Genomic DNA, 19,280 nt, shown 5'->3' with positions numbered 1-19,280 from the left:
CCCAAATCCTTCCCCATCCATGTATTCCTAATCCTGGCCTATTACTGTATTCCCAAATCCTTCCCCATCCATGTATTCCTAATCCTGGCCCATTGCTGTATTCCCAAATCCTTCCCCATCCATGTATTCCTAATCCTGGCCTAGTCCTGTTTTCCCAAATACTTCCCCATCCATGTATTCCTGACCCATTGCTGTATTCCCAAATCCTTCCTCATCCATGTATTCCTAATCCTGGCCCATTGCTGTATTCCCAAATCCTTCCCCATCCATGTATTCCTAATCCTGGCCCATTGCTGTATTCCCAAATCCTTCCCCATTCATGTATTCCTAATCCTGGCCCATTGCTGTATTCCCAAATCCTTCCCCATCCATGTATTCCTAATCCTGGCCCAGTTCTGTATTCCCAAATCCTCCCCCATTCATGTATTCCTAATCCTGGCCCAGTCCTGTATTCCCAAATCCTTCCCCATCCATGTATTCCTAATCCTGGCCCAGTCCTGTATTCCCAAATCCTTCCCCATCCATGTATTCCTAATCCTGGCCCATTACTGTATTCCCAAATCCTTCCCCATCCATGTATTCCTAACCCTGGCCTATTACTGTATTCCCAAATCCTTCCCCATCCATGTATTCCTAATCCTGGCCCATTGCTGTATTCCCAAATCCTTCCCCATCCATGTATTCCTAATCCTGGCCTAGTCCTGTATTCCCAAATACTTCCCCATCCATGTATTCCTGACCCATTGCTGTATTCCCAAATCCTTCCTCATCCATGTATTCCTAATCCTGGCCTATTACTGTATTCCCAAATCCTTCCCCATCCATGTATTCCTAATCCTGGCCCATTGCTGTATTCCCAAATCCTTCCCCATCCATGTATTCCTAATCCTGGCCTAGTCCTGTATTCCCAAATACTTCCCCATCCATGTATTCCTGACCCATTGCTGTATTCCCAAATCCTTCCCCATCCATGTATTCCTAATCCTGGCCTAGTCCTGTATTCCCAAATACTTCCCCATCCATGTATTCCTGACCCATTGCTGTATTCCCAAATCCTTCCTCATCCATGTATTCCTAATCCTGGCCCATTGCTGTATTCCCAAATCCTTCCCCATCCATGTATTCCTAATCCTAGCCCATTGCTGTATTCCCAAATCCTCACCCATTCATGTATTCCTAATGCTGGCCCATTGCTGTATTCCCAAATCCTTCCCCATCCATGTATTCCTAATCCTGGCCCAGTTCTGTATTCCCAAATCCTCCCCCATTCATGTATTCCTAATCCTGGCCCATTACTGTATTCCCAAATTCTTCCCCATCCATGTATTCCTAATCCTGGCCCATTGCTGTATTCCCAAATCCTCCCCCATTCATGTATTCCTAATCCTGGCCCATTGCTGTATTCCCAAATCCTCCCCCATCCATGTATTCCTAATCCTGGCCCAGTCCTCTATTCCCAAATCCTCCCCATCCATGTATTCCTAATCCTGGCCCAGTCCTGTATTCCCAAATCCTTCCCCATCCATGTATTCCTAATCCTGGCCCATTGCTGTATTCCCAAATCCTTCCCCATCCATGTATTTCTAATGCTGGCCCATTGCTGTATTCCCAAATCCTCACCCATCCATGTATTCCTAATCCTGGCCAATTGCTGTATTCCCAAATCCTCCCCCATTCATGCATTCCTAATCCTGGCCAATTGCTGTATTCCCAAATCCTTCCCCATCCATCTATTCCTAATCCTGGCCAATTGCTGTATTCCCAAATCCTCCCCCATCCATGTATTCCTAATCCTGGCCCAGTCCTGTATTCCCAAATCTTTACCCATCCATGTATTCCTAATCCTGGCCCATTACTGTATTCCCAAATCTTTCCCCATCCATGAATTCATAATTCTGGCCCAGTCCTGTATTCCCAAATCCTCCCCTATCCATGTATTCTTTATCCTGGTCCAGTCCTGTATTCCCAAATCCTCCCCCATCCATGTGTTCCTGACCCATTGCTGTATTCCCAAATCCTCCCCCATCCATGTATTCCTAATCCTGGCCCATTTCTGTATTCCCAAACCCTCCCCCATCCATGTATTCCTAATCCTGGCCCATTGCTGTATTCCCAAATCCTTCCCCATCCATGTATTCCTAATCCTGGCCTATTACTGTATTCCCAAATCCTTCCCCATCCATGTATTCCTAATCCTGGCCCAGTCCTGTATTCCCAAATCCTCCCCATCTATGTATTCCTAATCCTGACCCATTGCTGTATTCCCAAATCCTCCCCCATTCATGTATTCCTAATCCTGGCCCATTGCTGTATTCCCAAATCCTTCCCCATCCATGTATTCCTAATCCTGGCCCAGTCCTCTATTCCCAAATCCTCCCCCATCCATGTATTCCTAATCCTGGCCCAGTCCTGTATTCCCAAATCCTTCCCCATCCATGTATTCCTAATCCTGGCCCAGTCCTGTATTCCCAAATCCTTCCCCATCCATGTATTCCTAATCCTGGCCTATTACTGTATTCCCAAATCCTTCCCCATCCATGTATTCCTAATCCTGGCCCATTGCTGTATTCCCAAATCCTTCCCCATCCATGTATTCCTAATCCTGGCCTAGTCCTGTATTCCCAAATACTTCCCCATCCATGTATTCCTGACCCATTGCTGTATTCCCAAATCCTTCCTCATCCATGTATTCCTAATCCTGGCCCATTGCTGTATTCCCAAATCCTTCCCCATCCATGTATTCCTAATCCTGGCCTATTACTGTATTCCCAAATCCTTCCCCATCCATGTATTCCTAATCCTGGCCCATTGCTGTATTCCCAAATCCTTCCCCATCCATGTATTCCTAATCCTGGCCTAGTCCTGTATTCCCAAATACTTCCCCATCCATGTATTCCTGACCCATTGCTGTATTCCCAAATCCTTCCCCATCCATGTATTCCTAATCCTGGCCTAGTCCTGTATTCCCAAATACTTCCCCATCCATGTATTCCTGACCCATTGCTGTATTCCCAAATCCTTCCTCATCCATGTATTCCTAATCCTGGCCCATTGCTGTATTCCCAAATCCTTCCCCATCCATGTATTCCTAATCCTGGCCCATTGCTGTATTCCCAAATCCTTCCCCATCCATGTATTCCTAATCCTAGCCCATTGCTGTATTCCCAAATCCTCACCCATTCATGTATTCCTAATCCTGGCCCATTGCTGTATTCCCAAATCCTTCCCCATCCATGTATTCCTAATCCTGGCCCAGTTCTGTATTCCCAAATCCTCCCCCATTCATGTATTCCTAATCCTGGCCCAGTCCTGTATTCCCAAATCCTTCCCCATCCATGTATTCCTAATCCTGGCCCAGTCCTGTATTCCCAAATCCTTCCCCATCCATGTATTCCTAATCCTGGCCTATTACTGTATTCCCAAATCCTTCCCCATCCATGTATTCCTAATCCTGGCCCATTGCTGTATTCCCAAATCCTTCCCCATCCATGTATTCCTAATCCTGGCCTAGTCCTGTATTCCCAAATACTTCCCCATCCATGTATTCCTGACCCATTGCTGTATTCCCAAATCCTTCCTCATCCATGTATTCCTAATCCTGGCCCATTGCTGTATTCCCAAATCCTTCCCCATCCATGTATTCCTAATCCTGGCCTATTACTGTATTCCCAAATCCTTCCCCATCCATGTATTCCTAATCCTGGCCCATTGCTGTATTCCCAAATCCTTCCCCATCCATGTATTCCTAATCCTGGCCTAGTCCTGTTTTCCCAAATACTTCCCCATCCATGTATTCCTGACCCATTGCTGTATTCCCAAATCCTTCCTCATCCATGTATTCCTAATCCTGGCCTATTACTGTATTCCCAAATCCTTCCCCATCCATGTATTCCTAATCCTGGCCCATTGCTGTATTCCCAAATCCTTCCCCATCTGTATTCACAAATCCTTCCCCATCCATGTATTCCTAATCCTGGCCTAGTCCTGTATTCCCAAATCCTTCCCCATCCATGTATTCCTAATCCTGGCCTAGTCCTGTATTCCCAAATACTTCCCCATCCATGTATTCCTGACCCATTGCTGTATTCCCAAATCCTTCCTCATCCATGTATTCCTAATCCTGGCCCATTGCTGTATTCCCAAATCCTTCCCCATTCATGTATTCCTAATCCTGGCCCATTGCTGTATTCCCAAATCCTTCCCCATCCATGTATTCCTAATCCTGGCCCAGTTCTGTATTCCCAAATCCTCCCCCATTCATGTATTCCTAATCCTGGCCCAGTCCTGTATTCCCAAATCCTTCCCCATCCATGTATTCCTAATCCTGGCCCAGTCCTGTATTCCCAAATCCTTCCCCATCCATGTATTCCTAATCCTGGCCCATTACTGTATTCCCAAATCCTTCCCCATCCATGTATTCCTAACCCTGGCCTATTACTGTATTCCCAAATCATTCCCCATCCATGTATTCCTAATCCTGGCCCATTGCTGTATTCCCAAATCCTTCCCCATCCATGTATTCCTAATCCTGGCCTAGTCCTGTATTCCCAAATACTTCCCCATCCATGTATTCCTGACCCATTGCTGTATTCCCAAATCCTTCCTCATCCATGTATTCCTAATCCTGGCCTATTACTGTATTCCCAAATCCTTCCCCATCCATGTATTCCTAATCCTGGCCTATTACTGTATTCCCAAATCCTTCCCCATCCATGTATTCCTAATCCTGGCCCATTGCTGTATTCCCAAATCCTTCCCCATCCATGTATTCCTAATCCTGGCCTAGTCCTGTATTCCCAAATACTTCCCCATCCATGTATTCCTGACCCATTGCTGTATTCCCAAATCCTTCCTCATCCATGTATTCCTAATCCTGGCCCATTGCTGTATTCCCAAATCCTTCCCCATCCATGTATTCCTAATCCTAGCCCATTGCTGTATTCCCAAATCCTCACCCATTCATGTATTCCTAATCCTGGCCCATTGCTGTATTCCCAAATCCTTCCCCATCCATGTATTCCTAATCCTGGCCCAGTTCTGTATTCCCAAATCCTCCCCCATTCATGTATTCCTAATCCTGGCCCATTACTGTATTCCCAAATTCTTCCCCATCCATGTATTCCTAATCCTGGCCCATTGCTGTATTCCCAAATCCTCCCCCATTCATGTATTCCTAATCCTGGCCCATTGCTGTATTCCCAAATCCTCCCCCATCCATGTATTCCTAATCCTGGCCCAGTCCTCTATTCCCAAATCCTCCCCATCCATGTATTCCTAATCCTGGCCCAGTCCTGTATTCCCAAATCCTTCCCCATCCATGTATTCCTAATCCTGGCCCATTGCTGTATTCCCAAATCCTTCCCCATCCATGTATTTCTAATCCTGGCCCATTGCTGTATTCCCAAATCCTCACCCATCCATGTATTCCTAATCCTGGCCAATTGCTGTATTCCCAAATCCTCCCCCATTCATGCATTCCTAATCCTGGCCAATTGCTGTATTCCCAAATCCTTCCCCATCCATCTATTCCTAATCCTGGCCAATTGCTGTATTCCCAAATCCTCCCCCATCCATGTATTCCTAATCCTGGCCCAGTCCTGTATTCCCAAATCTTTACCCATCCATGTATTCCTAATCCTGGCCCATTACTGTATTCCCAAATCTTTCCCCATCCATGAATTCATAATTCTGGCCCAGTCCTGTATTCCCAAATCCTCCCCTATCCATGTATTCTTTATCCTGGTCCAGTCCTGTATTACCAAATCCTCCCCCATCCATGTGTTCCTGACCCATTGCTGTATTCCCAAATCCTCCCCCATCCATGTATTCCTAATCCTGGCCCATTTCTGTATTCCCAAACCCTCCCCCATCCATGTATTCCTAATCCTGGCCCATTGCTGTATTCCCAAATCCTTCCCCATCCATGTATTCCTAATCCTGGCCTATTACTGTATTCCCAAATCCTTCCCCATCCATGTATTCCTAATCCTGGCCCAGTCCTGTATTCCCAAATCCTCCCCATCTATGTATTCCTAATCCTGACCCATTGCTGTATTCCCAAATCCTCCCCCATTCATGTATTCCTAATCCTGGCCCATTGCTGTATTCCCAAATCCTTCCCCATCCATGTATTCCTAATCCTGGCCCAGTCCTCTATTCCCAAATCCTCCCCCATCCATGTATTCCTAATCCTGGCCCAGTCCTGTATTCCCAAATCCTTCCCCATCCATGTATTCCTAATCCTGGCCCAGTCCTGTATTCCCAAATCCTTCCCCATCCATGTATTCCTAATCCTGGCCTATTACTGTATTCCCAAATCCTTCCCCATCCATGTATTCCTAATCCTGGCCCATTGCTGTATTCCCAAATCCTTCCCCATCCATGTATTCCTAATCCTGGCCTAGTCCTGTATTCCCAAATACTTCCCCATCCATGTATTCCTGACCCATTGCTGTATTCCCAAATCCTTCCTCATCCATGTATTCCTAATCCTGGCCCATTGCTGTATTCCCAAATCCTTCCCCATCCATGTATTCCTAATCCTGGCCTATTACTGTATTCCCAAATCCTTCCCCATCCATGTATTCCTAATCCTGGCCCATTGCTGTATTCCCAAATCCTTCCCCATCCATGTATTCCTAATCCTGGCCTAGTCCTGTATTCCCAAATACTTCCCCATCCATGTATTCCTGACCCATTGCTGTATTCCCAAATCCTTCCCCATCCATGTATTCCTAATCCTGGCCTAGTCCTGTATTCCCAAATACTTCCCCATCCATGTATTCCTGACCCATTGCTGTATTCCCAAATCCTTCCTCATCCATGTATTCCTAATCCTGGCCCATTGCTGTATTCCCAAATCCTTCCCCATCCATGTATTCCTAATCCTGGCCCATTGCTGTATTCCCAAATCCTTCCCCATCCATGTATTCCTAATCCTAGCCCATTGCTGTATTCCCAAATCCTCACCCATTCATGTATTCCTAATCCTGGCCCATTGCTGTATTCCCAAATCCTTCCCCATCCATGTATTCCTAATCCTGGCCCAGTTCTGTATTCCCAAATCCTCCCCCATTCATGTATTCCTAATCCTGGCCCAGTCCTGTATTCCCAAATCCTTCCCCATCCATGTATTCCTAATCCTGGCCCAGTCCTGTATTCCCAAATCCTTCCCCATCCATGTATTCCTAATCCTGGCCTATTACTGTATTCCCAAATCCTTCCCCATCCATGTATTCCTAATCCTGGCCCATTGCTGTATTCCCAAATCCTTCCCCATCCATGTATTCCTAATCCTGGTCTAGTCCTGTATTCCCAAATACTTCCCCATCCATGTATTCCTGACCCATTGCTGTATTCCCAAATCCTTCCTCATCCATGTATTCCTAATCCTGGCCCATTGCTGTATTCCCAAATCCTTCCCCATCCATGTATTCCTAATCCTGGCCTATTACTGTATTCCCAAATCCTTCCCCATCCATGTATTCCTAATCCTGGCCCATTGCTGTATTCCCAAATCCTTCCCCATCCATGTATTCCTAATCCTGGCCTATTACTGTATTCCCAAATCCTTCCCCATCCATGTATTCCTAATCCTGGCCCATTGCTGTATTCCCAAATCCTTCCCCATGCATGTATACCTAATCCTGGCCTAGTCCTGTATTCCCAAATACTTCCCCATCCATGTATTCCTGACCCATTGCTGTATTCCCAAATCCTTCCCCATCCATGTATTCCTAATCCTGGCCTAGTCCTGTATTCCCAAATCCTTCCCCATCCATGTATTCCTAATCCTGGCCTAGTCCTGTATTCCCAAATACTTCCCCATCCATGTATTCCTGACCCATTGCTGTATTCCCAAATCCTTCCTCATCCATGTATTCCTAATCCTGGCCCATTGCTGTATTCCCAAATCCTTCCCCATTCATGTATTCCTAATCCTGGCCCATTGCTGTATTCCCAAATCCTTCCCCATCCATGTATTCCTAATCCTGGCCCAGTTCTGTATTCCCAAATCCTCCCCCATTCATGTATTCCTAATCCTGGCCCAGTCCTGTATTCCCAAATCCTTCCCCATCCATGTATTCCTAATCCTGGCCCAGTCCTGTATTCCCAAATCCTTCCCCATCCATGTATTCCTAATCCTGGCCCATTACTGTATTCCCAAATCCTTCCCCATCCATGTATTCCTAACCCTGGCCTATTACTGTATTCCCAAATCCTTCCCCATCCATGTATTCCTAATCCTGGCCCATTGCTGTATTCCCAAATCCTTCCCCATCCATGTATTCCTAATCCTGGCCTAGTCCTGTATTCCCAAATACTTCCCCATCCATGTATTCCTGACCCATTGCTGTATTCCCAAATCCTTCCTCATCCATGTATTCCTAATCCTGGCCTATTACTGTATTCCCAAATCCTTCCCCATCCATGTATTCCTAATCCTGGCCTATTACTGTATTCCCAAATCCTTCCACATCCATGTATTCCTAATCCTGGCCCATTGCTGTATTCCCAAATCCTTCCCCATCCATGTATTCCTAATCCTGGCCTAGTCCTGTATTCCCAAATACTTCCCCATCCATGTATTCCTGACCCATTGCTGTATTCCCAAATCCTTCCCCATCCATGTATTCCTAATCCTGGCCTAGTCCTGTATTCCCAAATACTTCCCCATCCATGTATTCCTAATCCTAGCCCATTGCTGTATTCCCAAATCCTCACCCATTCATGTATTCCTAATCCTGGCCCATTGCTGTATTCCCAAATCCTTCCCCATCCATGTATTCCTAATCCTGGCCCAGTTCTGTATTCCCAAATCCTCCCCCATTCATGTATTCCTAATCCTGGCCCATTACTGTATTCCCAAATTCTTCCCCATCCATGTATTCCTAATCCTGGCCCAGTCCTGTATTCCCAAATCCTTCCCCATCCATGTATTCCTAATCCTGGCCCATTACTGTATTCCCAAATCCTTCCTCATCCATGTATTCCTAATCCTGGCCCATTGCTGTATTCACAAATCCTCCCCCATTCATGTATTCCTAATCCTGGCCAATTGCTGTATTCCCAAATCCTTCCCCATCCATGTATTCCTAATCCTGGCCCAGTCCTATATTCCCAAATCCTCCCCCATTCATGTATTCCTAATCCTGGCCCAGTCCTGTATTCCCAAATCCTTCCCCATCCATGTATTCCTAATCCTGGCCCATTACTGTATTCCCAAATCCTTCCCCATCCATGTATTCCTAATCCTGGCCCATTGCTGTATTCCCAAATCCTCCCCCATTCATGTATTCCTAATCCTGGCCCATTGCTGTGTTCCCAAATCCTTCCCCATGCATGTATTCATAATCCTGGCCCATTGCTGTATTCCCAAATCCTCCCCCATCCATGTATTCCTAATCCTAGCCCAGTCCTCTATTCCCAAATCCTCCCCCATCCATGTATTCCTAATCCTGGCCCAGTCCTGTATTCCCAAATCCTTCCCCATCCATGTATTCCTGATCCTGGCCCAGTCCTCTATTCCCAAATCCTCCACCATCCATGTATTCCTAATCCTGGCCCAGTCCTGTATTCCCAAATCCTCCCCCATCCATGTATTCCTAATCCTGGCCGAGTCCTGTATTCCCAAATCCTTCCCCATCCATGTATTCCTGATCCTGGCCCAGTCCTCTATTCCCAAATCCTCCCCCATCCATGTATTCCTAATCCTGGCCCAGTCCTGTATTCCCAAATCCTTCCCCATCCATGTATTCCTAATGCTGGCCCATTGCTGCATTCCCAAATCCTCCCCCATCCATGTATTCCTAATCCTGGCCCAGTCCTGTATTCCCAAATCTTTCCCCATCCATGTATTCCTAATCCTGGCCCATTACTGTATTCCCAAATCCTCCCCTATCCATGTATTCCTTATCCTGGTCCAGTCCTGTATTCCCAAATCCTCCCCCATCCATGTGTTCCTGACCCATTGCTGTATTCCCAAATCCTCCCCCATCCATGTATTCCTAATCCTGCCCCATTTCTGTATTCCCAAACCCTCCCCCATCCATGTATTCCTAATCCTGGCCCATTTCTGTATTCCCAAACCCTCCCCCATCCATGTATTCCTAATCCTGGCCCATTGCTGTATTCCCAAATCCTTCCCCATCCATGTATTCCTAATCCTGGCCTATTACTGTATTCCCAAATCCTTCCCCATCCATGTATTCCTAATCCTGGCCCAGTCCTGTATTCCCAAATCCTCCCCATCTATGTATTCCTAATCCTGACCCAGTTCTGTATTCCCAAATCCTTCCCCATCCATGTATTCCTAATCCTGGCCCAGTCCTGTTTTCCAAAATCCTTCCCCATCCATCTATTCCTAATCCTGGCCCATTGCTGTATTCCCAAATCCTCCCCCATCAATGTATTCCTAATGCTGGCCCAGACCTGTATTCCCAAATCCTTTCCCATCCACGTATTCCTAATCCCGGCCCATTGCTGTATTCCCAAATCTTTCCTATCCATGTATTCCTAATCCTGGCCCATTGCTGCATTCCCAAATCCTCCCCTATCCAAGTATTCCTAATCCTGGCCCATTACTGTATTCCCAAAACCTTCCCCATCCATGTATTCCTAATCCTGGCCCATTACTGTATTCCCAAATCCTTCCCCTTCCATGTATTCCTAATCATGGCCCATTGCTGTATTCCCAAATCCTCCCCCATCAATGTATTCCTAATGCTGGCCCAGAACTGTATTCCCAAATCCTTCCCCATCCACGTATTCCTAATCCCGGCCTATTACTGTATTCCCAAATCCTCCCCCATTCATGTATTCCTAATCCTGGCCCAGTCCTGTATTCCCAAATCCTTCCCCATCCATGTATTCCTAATCCTGGCCCAGTCCTGTATTCCCAAATCCTTCCCCTTCCATGTATTCCTAATCCTGGCCCATTGCTGCATTCCCAAATCCTCCGCTATCCAAATATTCCTAATCCTGGCCCTTTACTGTATTCCCAAATCCTTCCCCATCCACGTATTCCTAATCCCGGCCCATTGCTGTATTCCCAAATCCTTCCCCATCCATGTATTCCTAATCCTGGCCCAGTTCTGTATTCCCAAACCCTCCCCCATCCATGTATTCCTAATCCTGACCCATTGCTGTATTCCCAAAACCTTCCCCATCCATGTATTCCTAATCCTGGCCCATTACTGTATTCCCAAATCCTTCCCCTTCCATGTATTCCTAATCCTGGCCCAGTCCTGTTTTCCCAAATCCTTCCCCTTCCATGTATTCCTAATCCTGGCCCAGTCCTGTATTCCCAAATCCTCCCCCTTCCATGTATTCCTAATCCTGGCCCAGTCCTGTATTCCCAAATCCTTCCCCATCCATGTATTCCTAATGCTGGCCCATTGCTGTATTCCCAAATCCTCCCCCATCCATGTATTCCTAATCCTGGCCCATTGCTGTATTCCCAAATCCTCCCCCATTCATGTATTCCTAATCCTGGCCCAGTCCTGTATTCCCAAATCCTTCCCCATCCATGTATTCCTAATGCTGGCCCAGTCCTGCATTCCCAAATCCTCCCCATCCATGTATTCCTAATCCTGGCCCATTACTGTATTCCCAAATCCTCCCCCATTCATGTATTCCTAATCCTGGCCAATTGCTGTATTCCCAAATCCTTCCCCATCCATGTATTCCTAATCCTGGCCCATTGCTGTATTCCCAAATCCTCCCCCATTCATGTATTCCTAATCCTGGCCAATTGCTGTATTCCCAAATCCTTCCCCATCCATGTATTCCTAATCCTGGCCCAGTCCTATATTCCCAAATCCTCCCCCATCAATGTATTCCTAATCCTGGCCCAGTCCTGTATTCCTAAATCCTTCCCCATCCATGTATTCCTAATCCTGGCCCATTACTGTATTCCCAAATCCTTCCCCATCCATGTATTCCTAATCCTGACCCATTGCTGTATTCCCAAATCCTCCCCCATTCATGTATTCCTAATCCTGGCCCATTGCTGTATTCCCAAATCCTCCCCCATCCATGTATTCCTAATCCTGGCCCAGTCCTCTATTCCCAAATCCTCCCCATCCATGTATTCCTAATCCTGGCCCAGTCCTGTATTCCCAAATCCTTCCCCATCCATGTATTCCTGATCCTGTCCCAGTCCTGTATTCCCAAATCCTCCCCCATCCATGTATTCCTAATCCTGGCCCAGTCCTGTATTCCCAAATCCTTCCCCATCCATGTATTCCTAATCCTGGCCTATTACTGTATTCCCAAATCCTTCCCCATCCATGTATTCCTAATCCTGGCCCATTGCTGTATTCCCAAATCCTTCCCCATCCATGTATTCCTAATCCTGGCCTAGTCCTGTATTCCCAAATTCTTCCCCATCCATGTATTCCTGACCCATTGCTGTATTCCCAAATCCTTCCCCATCCATGTATTCCTAATCCTGGCCCATTGCTGTATTCCCAAATCCTTCCCCATCCATGTATTCCTAATCCTGGCCCATTGCTGTATTTCCAAATCCTCACCCATTCATGTATTCCTAATCCTGGCCAATTGCTGTATTCCCAAATCCTTCCCCATCCATGTATTCCTAATCCTGGCCCATTGCTGTATTCCCAAATCCTCACCCATTCATGTATTCCTAATCCTGGCCCATTTCTGTATTCCCAAATCCTTTCCCATCCATGTATTCCTAATCCTGGCCCAGTTCTGTATTCCCAAATCCTCCCCCATTCATGTATTCCTAATCCTGGCCCATTACTGTATTCCCAAATTCTTCCCCATCCATGTATTCCTAATCCTGGCCCAGTCCTGTATTCCCAAATCCTTCCCCATCCATGTATTCCTAATCCTGGCCCATTACTGTATTCCCAAATCCTTCCCCATCCATGTATTCCTAATCCTGGCCCATTACTGTATTCCCAAATTCTTCCCCATCCATGTATTCCTAATCCTGGCCCAGTCCTGTATTCCCAAATCCTTCCCCATCCATGTATTCCTAATCCTGGCCCATTACTGTATTCCCAAATCCTTCCCCATCCATGTATTCCTAATCCTGGCCCATTGCTGTATTCACAAATCCTCCCCCATTCATGTATTCCTAATCCTGGCCAATTGCTATATTCCCAAATCCTTCCCCATCCATGTATTCCTAATCCTGGCCCAGTCCTATATTCCCAAATCCTCCCCCATTCATGTATTCCTAATCCTGGCCCAGTCCTGTATTCCCAAATCCTTCCCCATCCATGTATTCCTAATCCTGGCCCATTAGTGTATTCCCAAATCCTTCCCCATCCATGTATTCCTAATCCTGGCCCAGTCCTCTATTCCCAAATCCTCCCCATCCATGTATTCCTAATCCTGGCCCATTGCTGTATTCCCAAATCCTTCCCCATCCATGTATTCATAATCCTGGCCCATTGCTGTATTCCCAAATCCTCCCCCATCCATGTATTCCTAATCCTGGCCCAGTCCTCTATTCCCAAATCCTCCCCATCCATGTATTCCTAATCCTGGCCCATTACTGTATTCCCAAATCCTTCCCCATCCATGTATTCCTAATCCTGGCCCAGTCCTGTATTCCCAAATCCTTCCCCATCCATGTATTCCTAATGCTGGCCCATTGCTGCATTCCCAAATCCTCCCCCATCCATGTATTCCTAATCCTGGCCCAGTCCTGTATTCCCAAATCTTTCCCCATCCATGTATTCCTAATCCTGGCCCATTACTGTATTCCCAAATCCTTCCCCATCCATGTATTCCTAATCCTTGCCCATTACTGTATTCCCAAATCTTTCCCCATCCATGAATTCATAATCCTGGCCCAGTCCTGTATTCCCAAATCCTCCCCTATCCATGTATTCCTTATCCTGGTCCAGTCCTGTATTCCCAAATCCTCCCCCATCCATGTGTTCCTGACCCATTGCTGTATTCCCAAATCCTCCCCCATCCATGTATTCCTAATCCTGGCCCATTTCTGTATTCCCAAACCCTCCCCCATCCATGTATTCCTAATCCTGGCCCATTGCTGTATTCCCAAATCCTTCCCCATCCATGTATTCCTAATCCTGGCCTATTACTGTATTCCCAAATCCTTCCCCATCCATGTATTCCTAATCCTGGCCCAGTCCTGTATTCCCAAATCCTCCCCATCTATGTATTCCTAATCCTGACCCAGTTCTCTATTCCCAAATCCTTCCCCATCCATGTATTCCTAATCCTAACCCTATTACTGTATTCCCAAATCCTTCCCCATCCATGTATTCCTAATCCTGGCCCAGTCCTGTATTCCCAAATCCTCCCCATCTATGTATTCCTAATCCTGACCCAGTTCTCTATTCCCAAATCCTTCCCCATCCATGTATTCCTAATCCTGGCCCAGTCCTGTTTTCCAAAATCCTTCCCCATCCATCTATTCCTAATCCTGGCCCATTGCTGTATTCCCAAATCCTCCCCCATCAATGTATTCCTAATGCTGTCCCAGACCTGTATTCCCAAATCCTTCCCCATCCACGTATTCCTAATCCCGGCCCATTGCTGTATTCCCAAATCGTTCCTATCCATGTATTCCTAATCCTGGCCCATTGCTGCATTCCCAATTCCTCCCCTATCCAAGTATTCCTAATCCTGGCCCATTACTGTATTCCCAAAACCTTCCCCATCCATGTATTCCTAATTCTGGCCCAGTCCTGTATTCCCAAATCCTTCCCCATCCATGTATTCCTAATCCTGGCCCAGTCCTGTATTCCCAAATCCTCCCCCATCAATGTATTCCTAATGCTGGCCCAGACCTGTATTCCCAAATCCTTCCCCATCCATGTATTCCTAATCCTGGCCCATTGCTGTATTCCCAAATCCTCCCCCATCAATGTATTCCTAATGCTGGCCCAGACCTGTATTCCCAAATCCTTCCCCATCCACGTATTCCTAATCCCGGCCCATTACTGTATTCCCAAATCCTTCCCCATCCATGTATTCCTAATCCTGGCCCAGTCCTGTATTCCCAAATCCTTCCCCTTCCATGTATTCCTAATCCTGGCCCATTGCTGCATTCCCAAATCCTCCCCTATCCAAGTATTCCTAATCCTGGCCCATTACTGTATTCCCAAATCCTTCCCCATCCACGTATTCCTAATCCCGGCCCATTGCTGTATTCCCAAATCCTTCCCCATCCATGTATTCCTAATCCTGGCCCAGTTCTGTATTCCCAAACCCTCCCCCATCCATGTATTCCTAATCCTGACCCATTGCTGTATTCCCAAAACCTTCCCCATCCATGTATTCCTAATCCTGGCCCATTACTGTATTCCCAAATCCTTCCCCTTCCATGTATTCCTAATCCTGGCCCAGTCCTGTATTCCCAAATCCTTCCCCTTCCATGTATTCCTAATCCTGGCCCAGTCCTGTATTCCCAAATCCTCCCCCTTCCATGTATTCCTAATCCTGGCCCAGTCCTGTATTCCCAAATCCTTCCTCATCCATGTATTCCTAATGCTGGCCCATTGCTGTATTCCCAAATCCTCCCCCATCCATGTATTCCTAATCCTGGCCCATTGCTGTATTCCCAAATCCTCCCCCATTCATGTATTCCTAATCCTGGCCCAGTCCTATATTCCCAAATCCTTCCCCATCCATGTATTCCTAATCCTGGCCCAGTCCTGTATTCCCAAATCCTCCCCCATCCATGTATTCCTAATCCTGGCCCAGTCCTGTATTCCCAAATCCTTGCCCAGTCCTGTATTCCCAAATCCTCCCCCATCCATGTATTCCCAAATCCTTCCCCATCCATGTATTCCTAATGCTGGCCCAGTCCTGCATTCCCAAATCCTCCCCCATCCATGTATTCCTAATCCTGGCCCAGTCCTGTATTCCCAAATCCTCCCCCATCCATGTATTCCCAAATCCATGTATTCCTAATGCTGGCCCAGTCCTGCATTCCCAAATCCTCCCCCATCCATGTATTCCTAATCCTTGCCCAGTCCTGTATTCCCAAATCCTCCCCCATCCATGTATTCCCAAATCCTTCCCCATCCATGTATTCCTAATGCTGGCCCAGTCCTGCATTCCCAAATCCTCCCCCATCCATGTATTCCTAATCCTGGCCCATTACTGTATTCCCAAATCCTTCCCCATCCATGTATTCCTAATCCTGACCCATTGCTGTATTCCCAAATCCTCCCCCATTCATGTATTCCTAATCCTGGCCCATTGCTGTATTCCCAAATCCTTCCCCATCCATGTATTCATAATCCTGGCCCAGTCCTCTATTCCCAAATCCTCCCCCATCCATGTATTCCTAATGCTGGCCCAGTCCTGTATTCCCAAATCCTTCCCCATCCATGTATTCCTAATCCTGGCCCAGTCCTGTATTCCCAAATCCTTCCCCATCCATGTATTCGTAATCCTGGCCCATTACTGTATTCCCAAATCCTTCCCCATCCATGTATTCGTAATCCTGGCCCATTACTGTATTCCCAAATCTTTCACCATCCATGTATTCCTAATCCTGGCCCATTACTGTATTCCCAAATCCTTCCCCATCCATGAATTCCTAATCCTGGCCCATTACTATATTCCCAAATCCTTCCCCATCCATGAATTCATAATCCTGGCCCATTACTATATTCCCAAATCCTTCCCCATCCATGTATCCCTAATCCTGGCCCAGTCCTGTATTCCCAAATCCTCCCCTATCCATGTATTCCTTATCCTGGCCCAGTCCTGTATTCCCAAATCCTCCCCTATCCATGTATTCCTTATCCTGGTCCAGTCCTGTATTCCCAAATCCTCCCCCATCCATGTATTCCTAATCCTGGCCCATTGCTGTATTCCCAAATCCTTCCCCATCCATGTATTCCTAATCCTGGCCCATTGCTGTATTCCCAAATCCTCCCCCATCAATGTATTCCTAATGCTGGCCCAGACCTGTATTCCCAAATCCTTCCCCATCCACGTATTCCTAATCCCGGCCCATTGCTGTATTCCCAAATCCTTCCCCATCCATGTATTCCTAATGCTGGCCCATTACTGTATTCTCAAATCCTTCCCCATCCATGTATTCCTAATCCTGGCCCAGTCCTGTATTCCCAAATCTTTCCCCATCAATGTATTCCTAATCCTGGCCCAGTCCTGTATTCCCAAATCCTCCCCCATCCATATATTCCTAATCCTGGCCCATTTCTGCATCCCCAAATCCTCCCCCATCCATGTATTCCTAATCCTGGCCCATTACTGTATTCTTCTTCTTATCATTGTCCTTCTTCATTCAGGTGCCCAGGATTTGCTGCCTCCTCCGCAGAGTTATGACGGATCTTCTGAATACGATGATGTCAACTCCCTCGCTTCTGGTAAAACGGGATGAGAATGAGAAAATAGCGAGAATTTCTATCATTTCGTATGGGAGTCCAGTCTATAGCCAGAACTGGGAATGACCCTTTATGTAGATGATATCACGCACAATTAGTTGTGACCAGGTTCTCCTCTCTGCTGAGCCAACCTAGGCCATGTCTTATGCAATACAAATCCAATACATAAGGTCCACATAGTTCTCTTGCTGAGATAGAGGTTTATTGTAGAAAAGGTATGCACCAGTATGCAGTCATTACAGAGGAACCACAATGCATTTTGCTCACAGTTCTTATTAGGAAATCTTCAGGGTTGGTGGTCATCTTATGACAGTGTGAATTGCATCAAGGTTCCTTTTTTAACGACTGCATGCCTGTGCATACTACTTGTATAATAAACCTCCGTCTGAGTAAGAACTGTATGGACTTATTGTATTGTAATGTCTGTGTGTCTGTAGACCATGCCATAGATGGGCTGCCATGGTCCACCAAACGTCCATGGTCCACCAAACACCCATGGTCCACCAAACACCCATGGTCCACCAAACATCCATGGTCCACCAACCATCCATGGTCCACCAAACATCCATGGTCCACCAAACATCATGGTCCACCAAACATCATGGTCCACCAAACATCATGGTACAGACATTACTGCCATGTATAATAAAAGGATACAGACTACCGTCATGTCTTCTATTGCAATCCTCTGGCTGCTCTCCATATATGGTTTGTACAATTTTGGTGGAATAGTGTACTGTGGTCTTCCATACTGTGCCACCCACTCTGGGCCGGCACACCTTGAAGTGGACTGGTAGTAGAACAGTAGAGGGATCATTTGCCAGTTCTTCTAGTACTCTGTTCCAGGTGTACAGAGAAGGCAGGTAGTCTTAGCCTTCCAACCTTGGCAAGCCTTGGGTGACCATGCAGATTGGGGTAGGAGGGAGCTGCATACAATTGTTGACCTATTAGGGAACCCATCCATCAATCAGAGACCTTCCTTATTACTAAGAGATTTCCGGATTGTTGGAGATCCCTCTACGATCCGTTCTGATGCTTTTCTGTATAATAAAGCAGAGACAGTGATGGGAGGTTTCATGTGCAGACCATTGGTGGAGTCTTGTGGTGGCTCCCAGCAGGTCATGGAGATATCTTCTAGCTGTGCTTCTCTCCTCTATAGGCAGTCTTATCTGTGTAAAGAGCTTCCTTGTATCTCATCTGTCTGTATGTTCTTTTTGCAGTTTGAATACAAGAGACAATGAAGTGGCCTCTGGTGAGAAGATGTCGTCATTCACAGCCGGATCAAAGCTATTATCTTACAAGAACTCTGAATGGACAACTATCGCCAGTATCAATCAGTGTAGATATTCTGAGTATATAATTTGCTGAACACTGCAGTCTCCTCCCATTGAATTCTCAGGTTCTCCTCCCATTGAAGTCTCTGGTCCTCCTCCTATTGAAGTCTCTGGTCCTCCTCCCATTGAAGTCTCTGGTCCTCCTCCCATTGAAGTCTCAGGGCCTCCTCCCATTGAAGTCTCTGGTCCTCCTCCCATTGAAGTCTCAGGGCCTCCTCCCATTGATTTCTCAGGGCCTCCTCCCATTGAAGTCTCAGGGCCTCCTCCCATTGAATTCTCAGGGCCTCCTCCCATTGAAGTCTCAGGGCCTCCTCCCATTGAAGTCTCTGGGCCTCCTCCCATTGAAGTCTCTGGGCCTCCTCCCATTGAAGTCTGTGGGCCTCCTCCCATTGAAGTCTGTGGGCCTCCTCCCATTGAAGTCTGTGTGCCTCCTCCCATTGAAGTCTGTGTGCCTCCTCCCATTGAAGTCTGTGGGCCTCCTCCCATTGAAGTCTGTGGGCCTCCTCCCATTGAAGTCTGTGGGCCTCCTCCCATTGAAGTCTGTGGGCCTCCTCCCATTGAAGTCTGTGGGCCT

The 19,280-nt window shown here is 46.8% G+C and overlaps 1 protein-coding gene across 1 annotated transcript in view; it reads left to right on the top strand.

The window, feature by feature from the left end:
* LOC143995704 (T-cell differentiation antigen CD6-like) overlaps positions 1-18,873 on the top strand; it is a 133,193-nt gene extending 114,320 nt beyond the window's left edge. Inside the window, exons 12-13 of the mRNA XM_077490452.1 lie at positions 17,277-17,354; positions 18,593-18,873. Of these exons, the coding sequence (XP_077346578.1) occupies positions 17,277-17,354; positions 18,593-18,597 (83 nt within the window). The 3' untranslated portion in view covers positions 18,598-18,873. The remainder of the gene's footprint in view (positions 1-17,276; positions 17,355-18,592) is intronic.
* The last annotated feature ends 407 nt before the right edge of the window (positions 18,874-19,280 follow it).

This window comes from Lithobates pipiens, unplaced genomic scaffold, assembly GCF_037356315.1.
Source record: "Lithobates pipiens isolate NorthernLeopardFrog02 unplaced genomic scaffold, aLitPip1_a1.2 Scaffold_185, whole genome shotgun sequence".
NCBI classification, from domain to species: Eukaryota; Metazoa; Chordata; class Amphibia; order Anura; family Ranidae; genus Lithobates; species Lithobates pipiens.
This window is presented reverse-complemented; position numbering and strand designations above follow the sequence as displayed.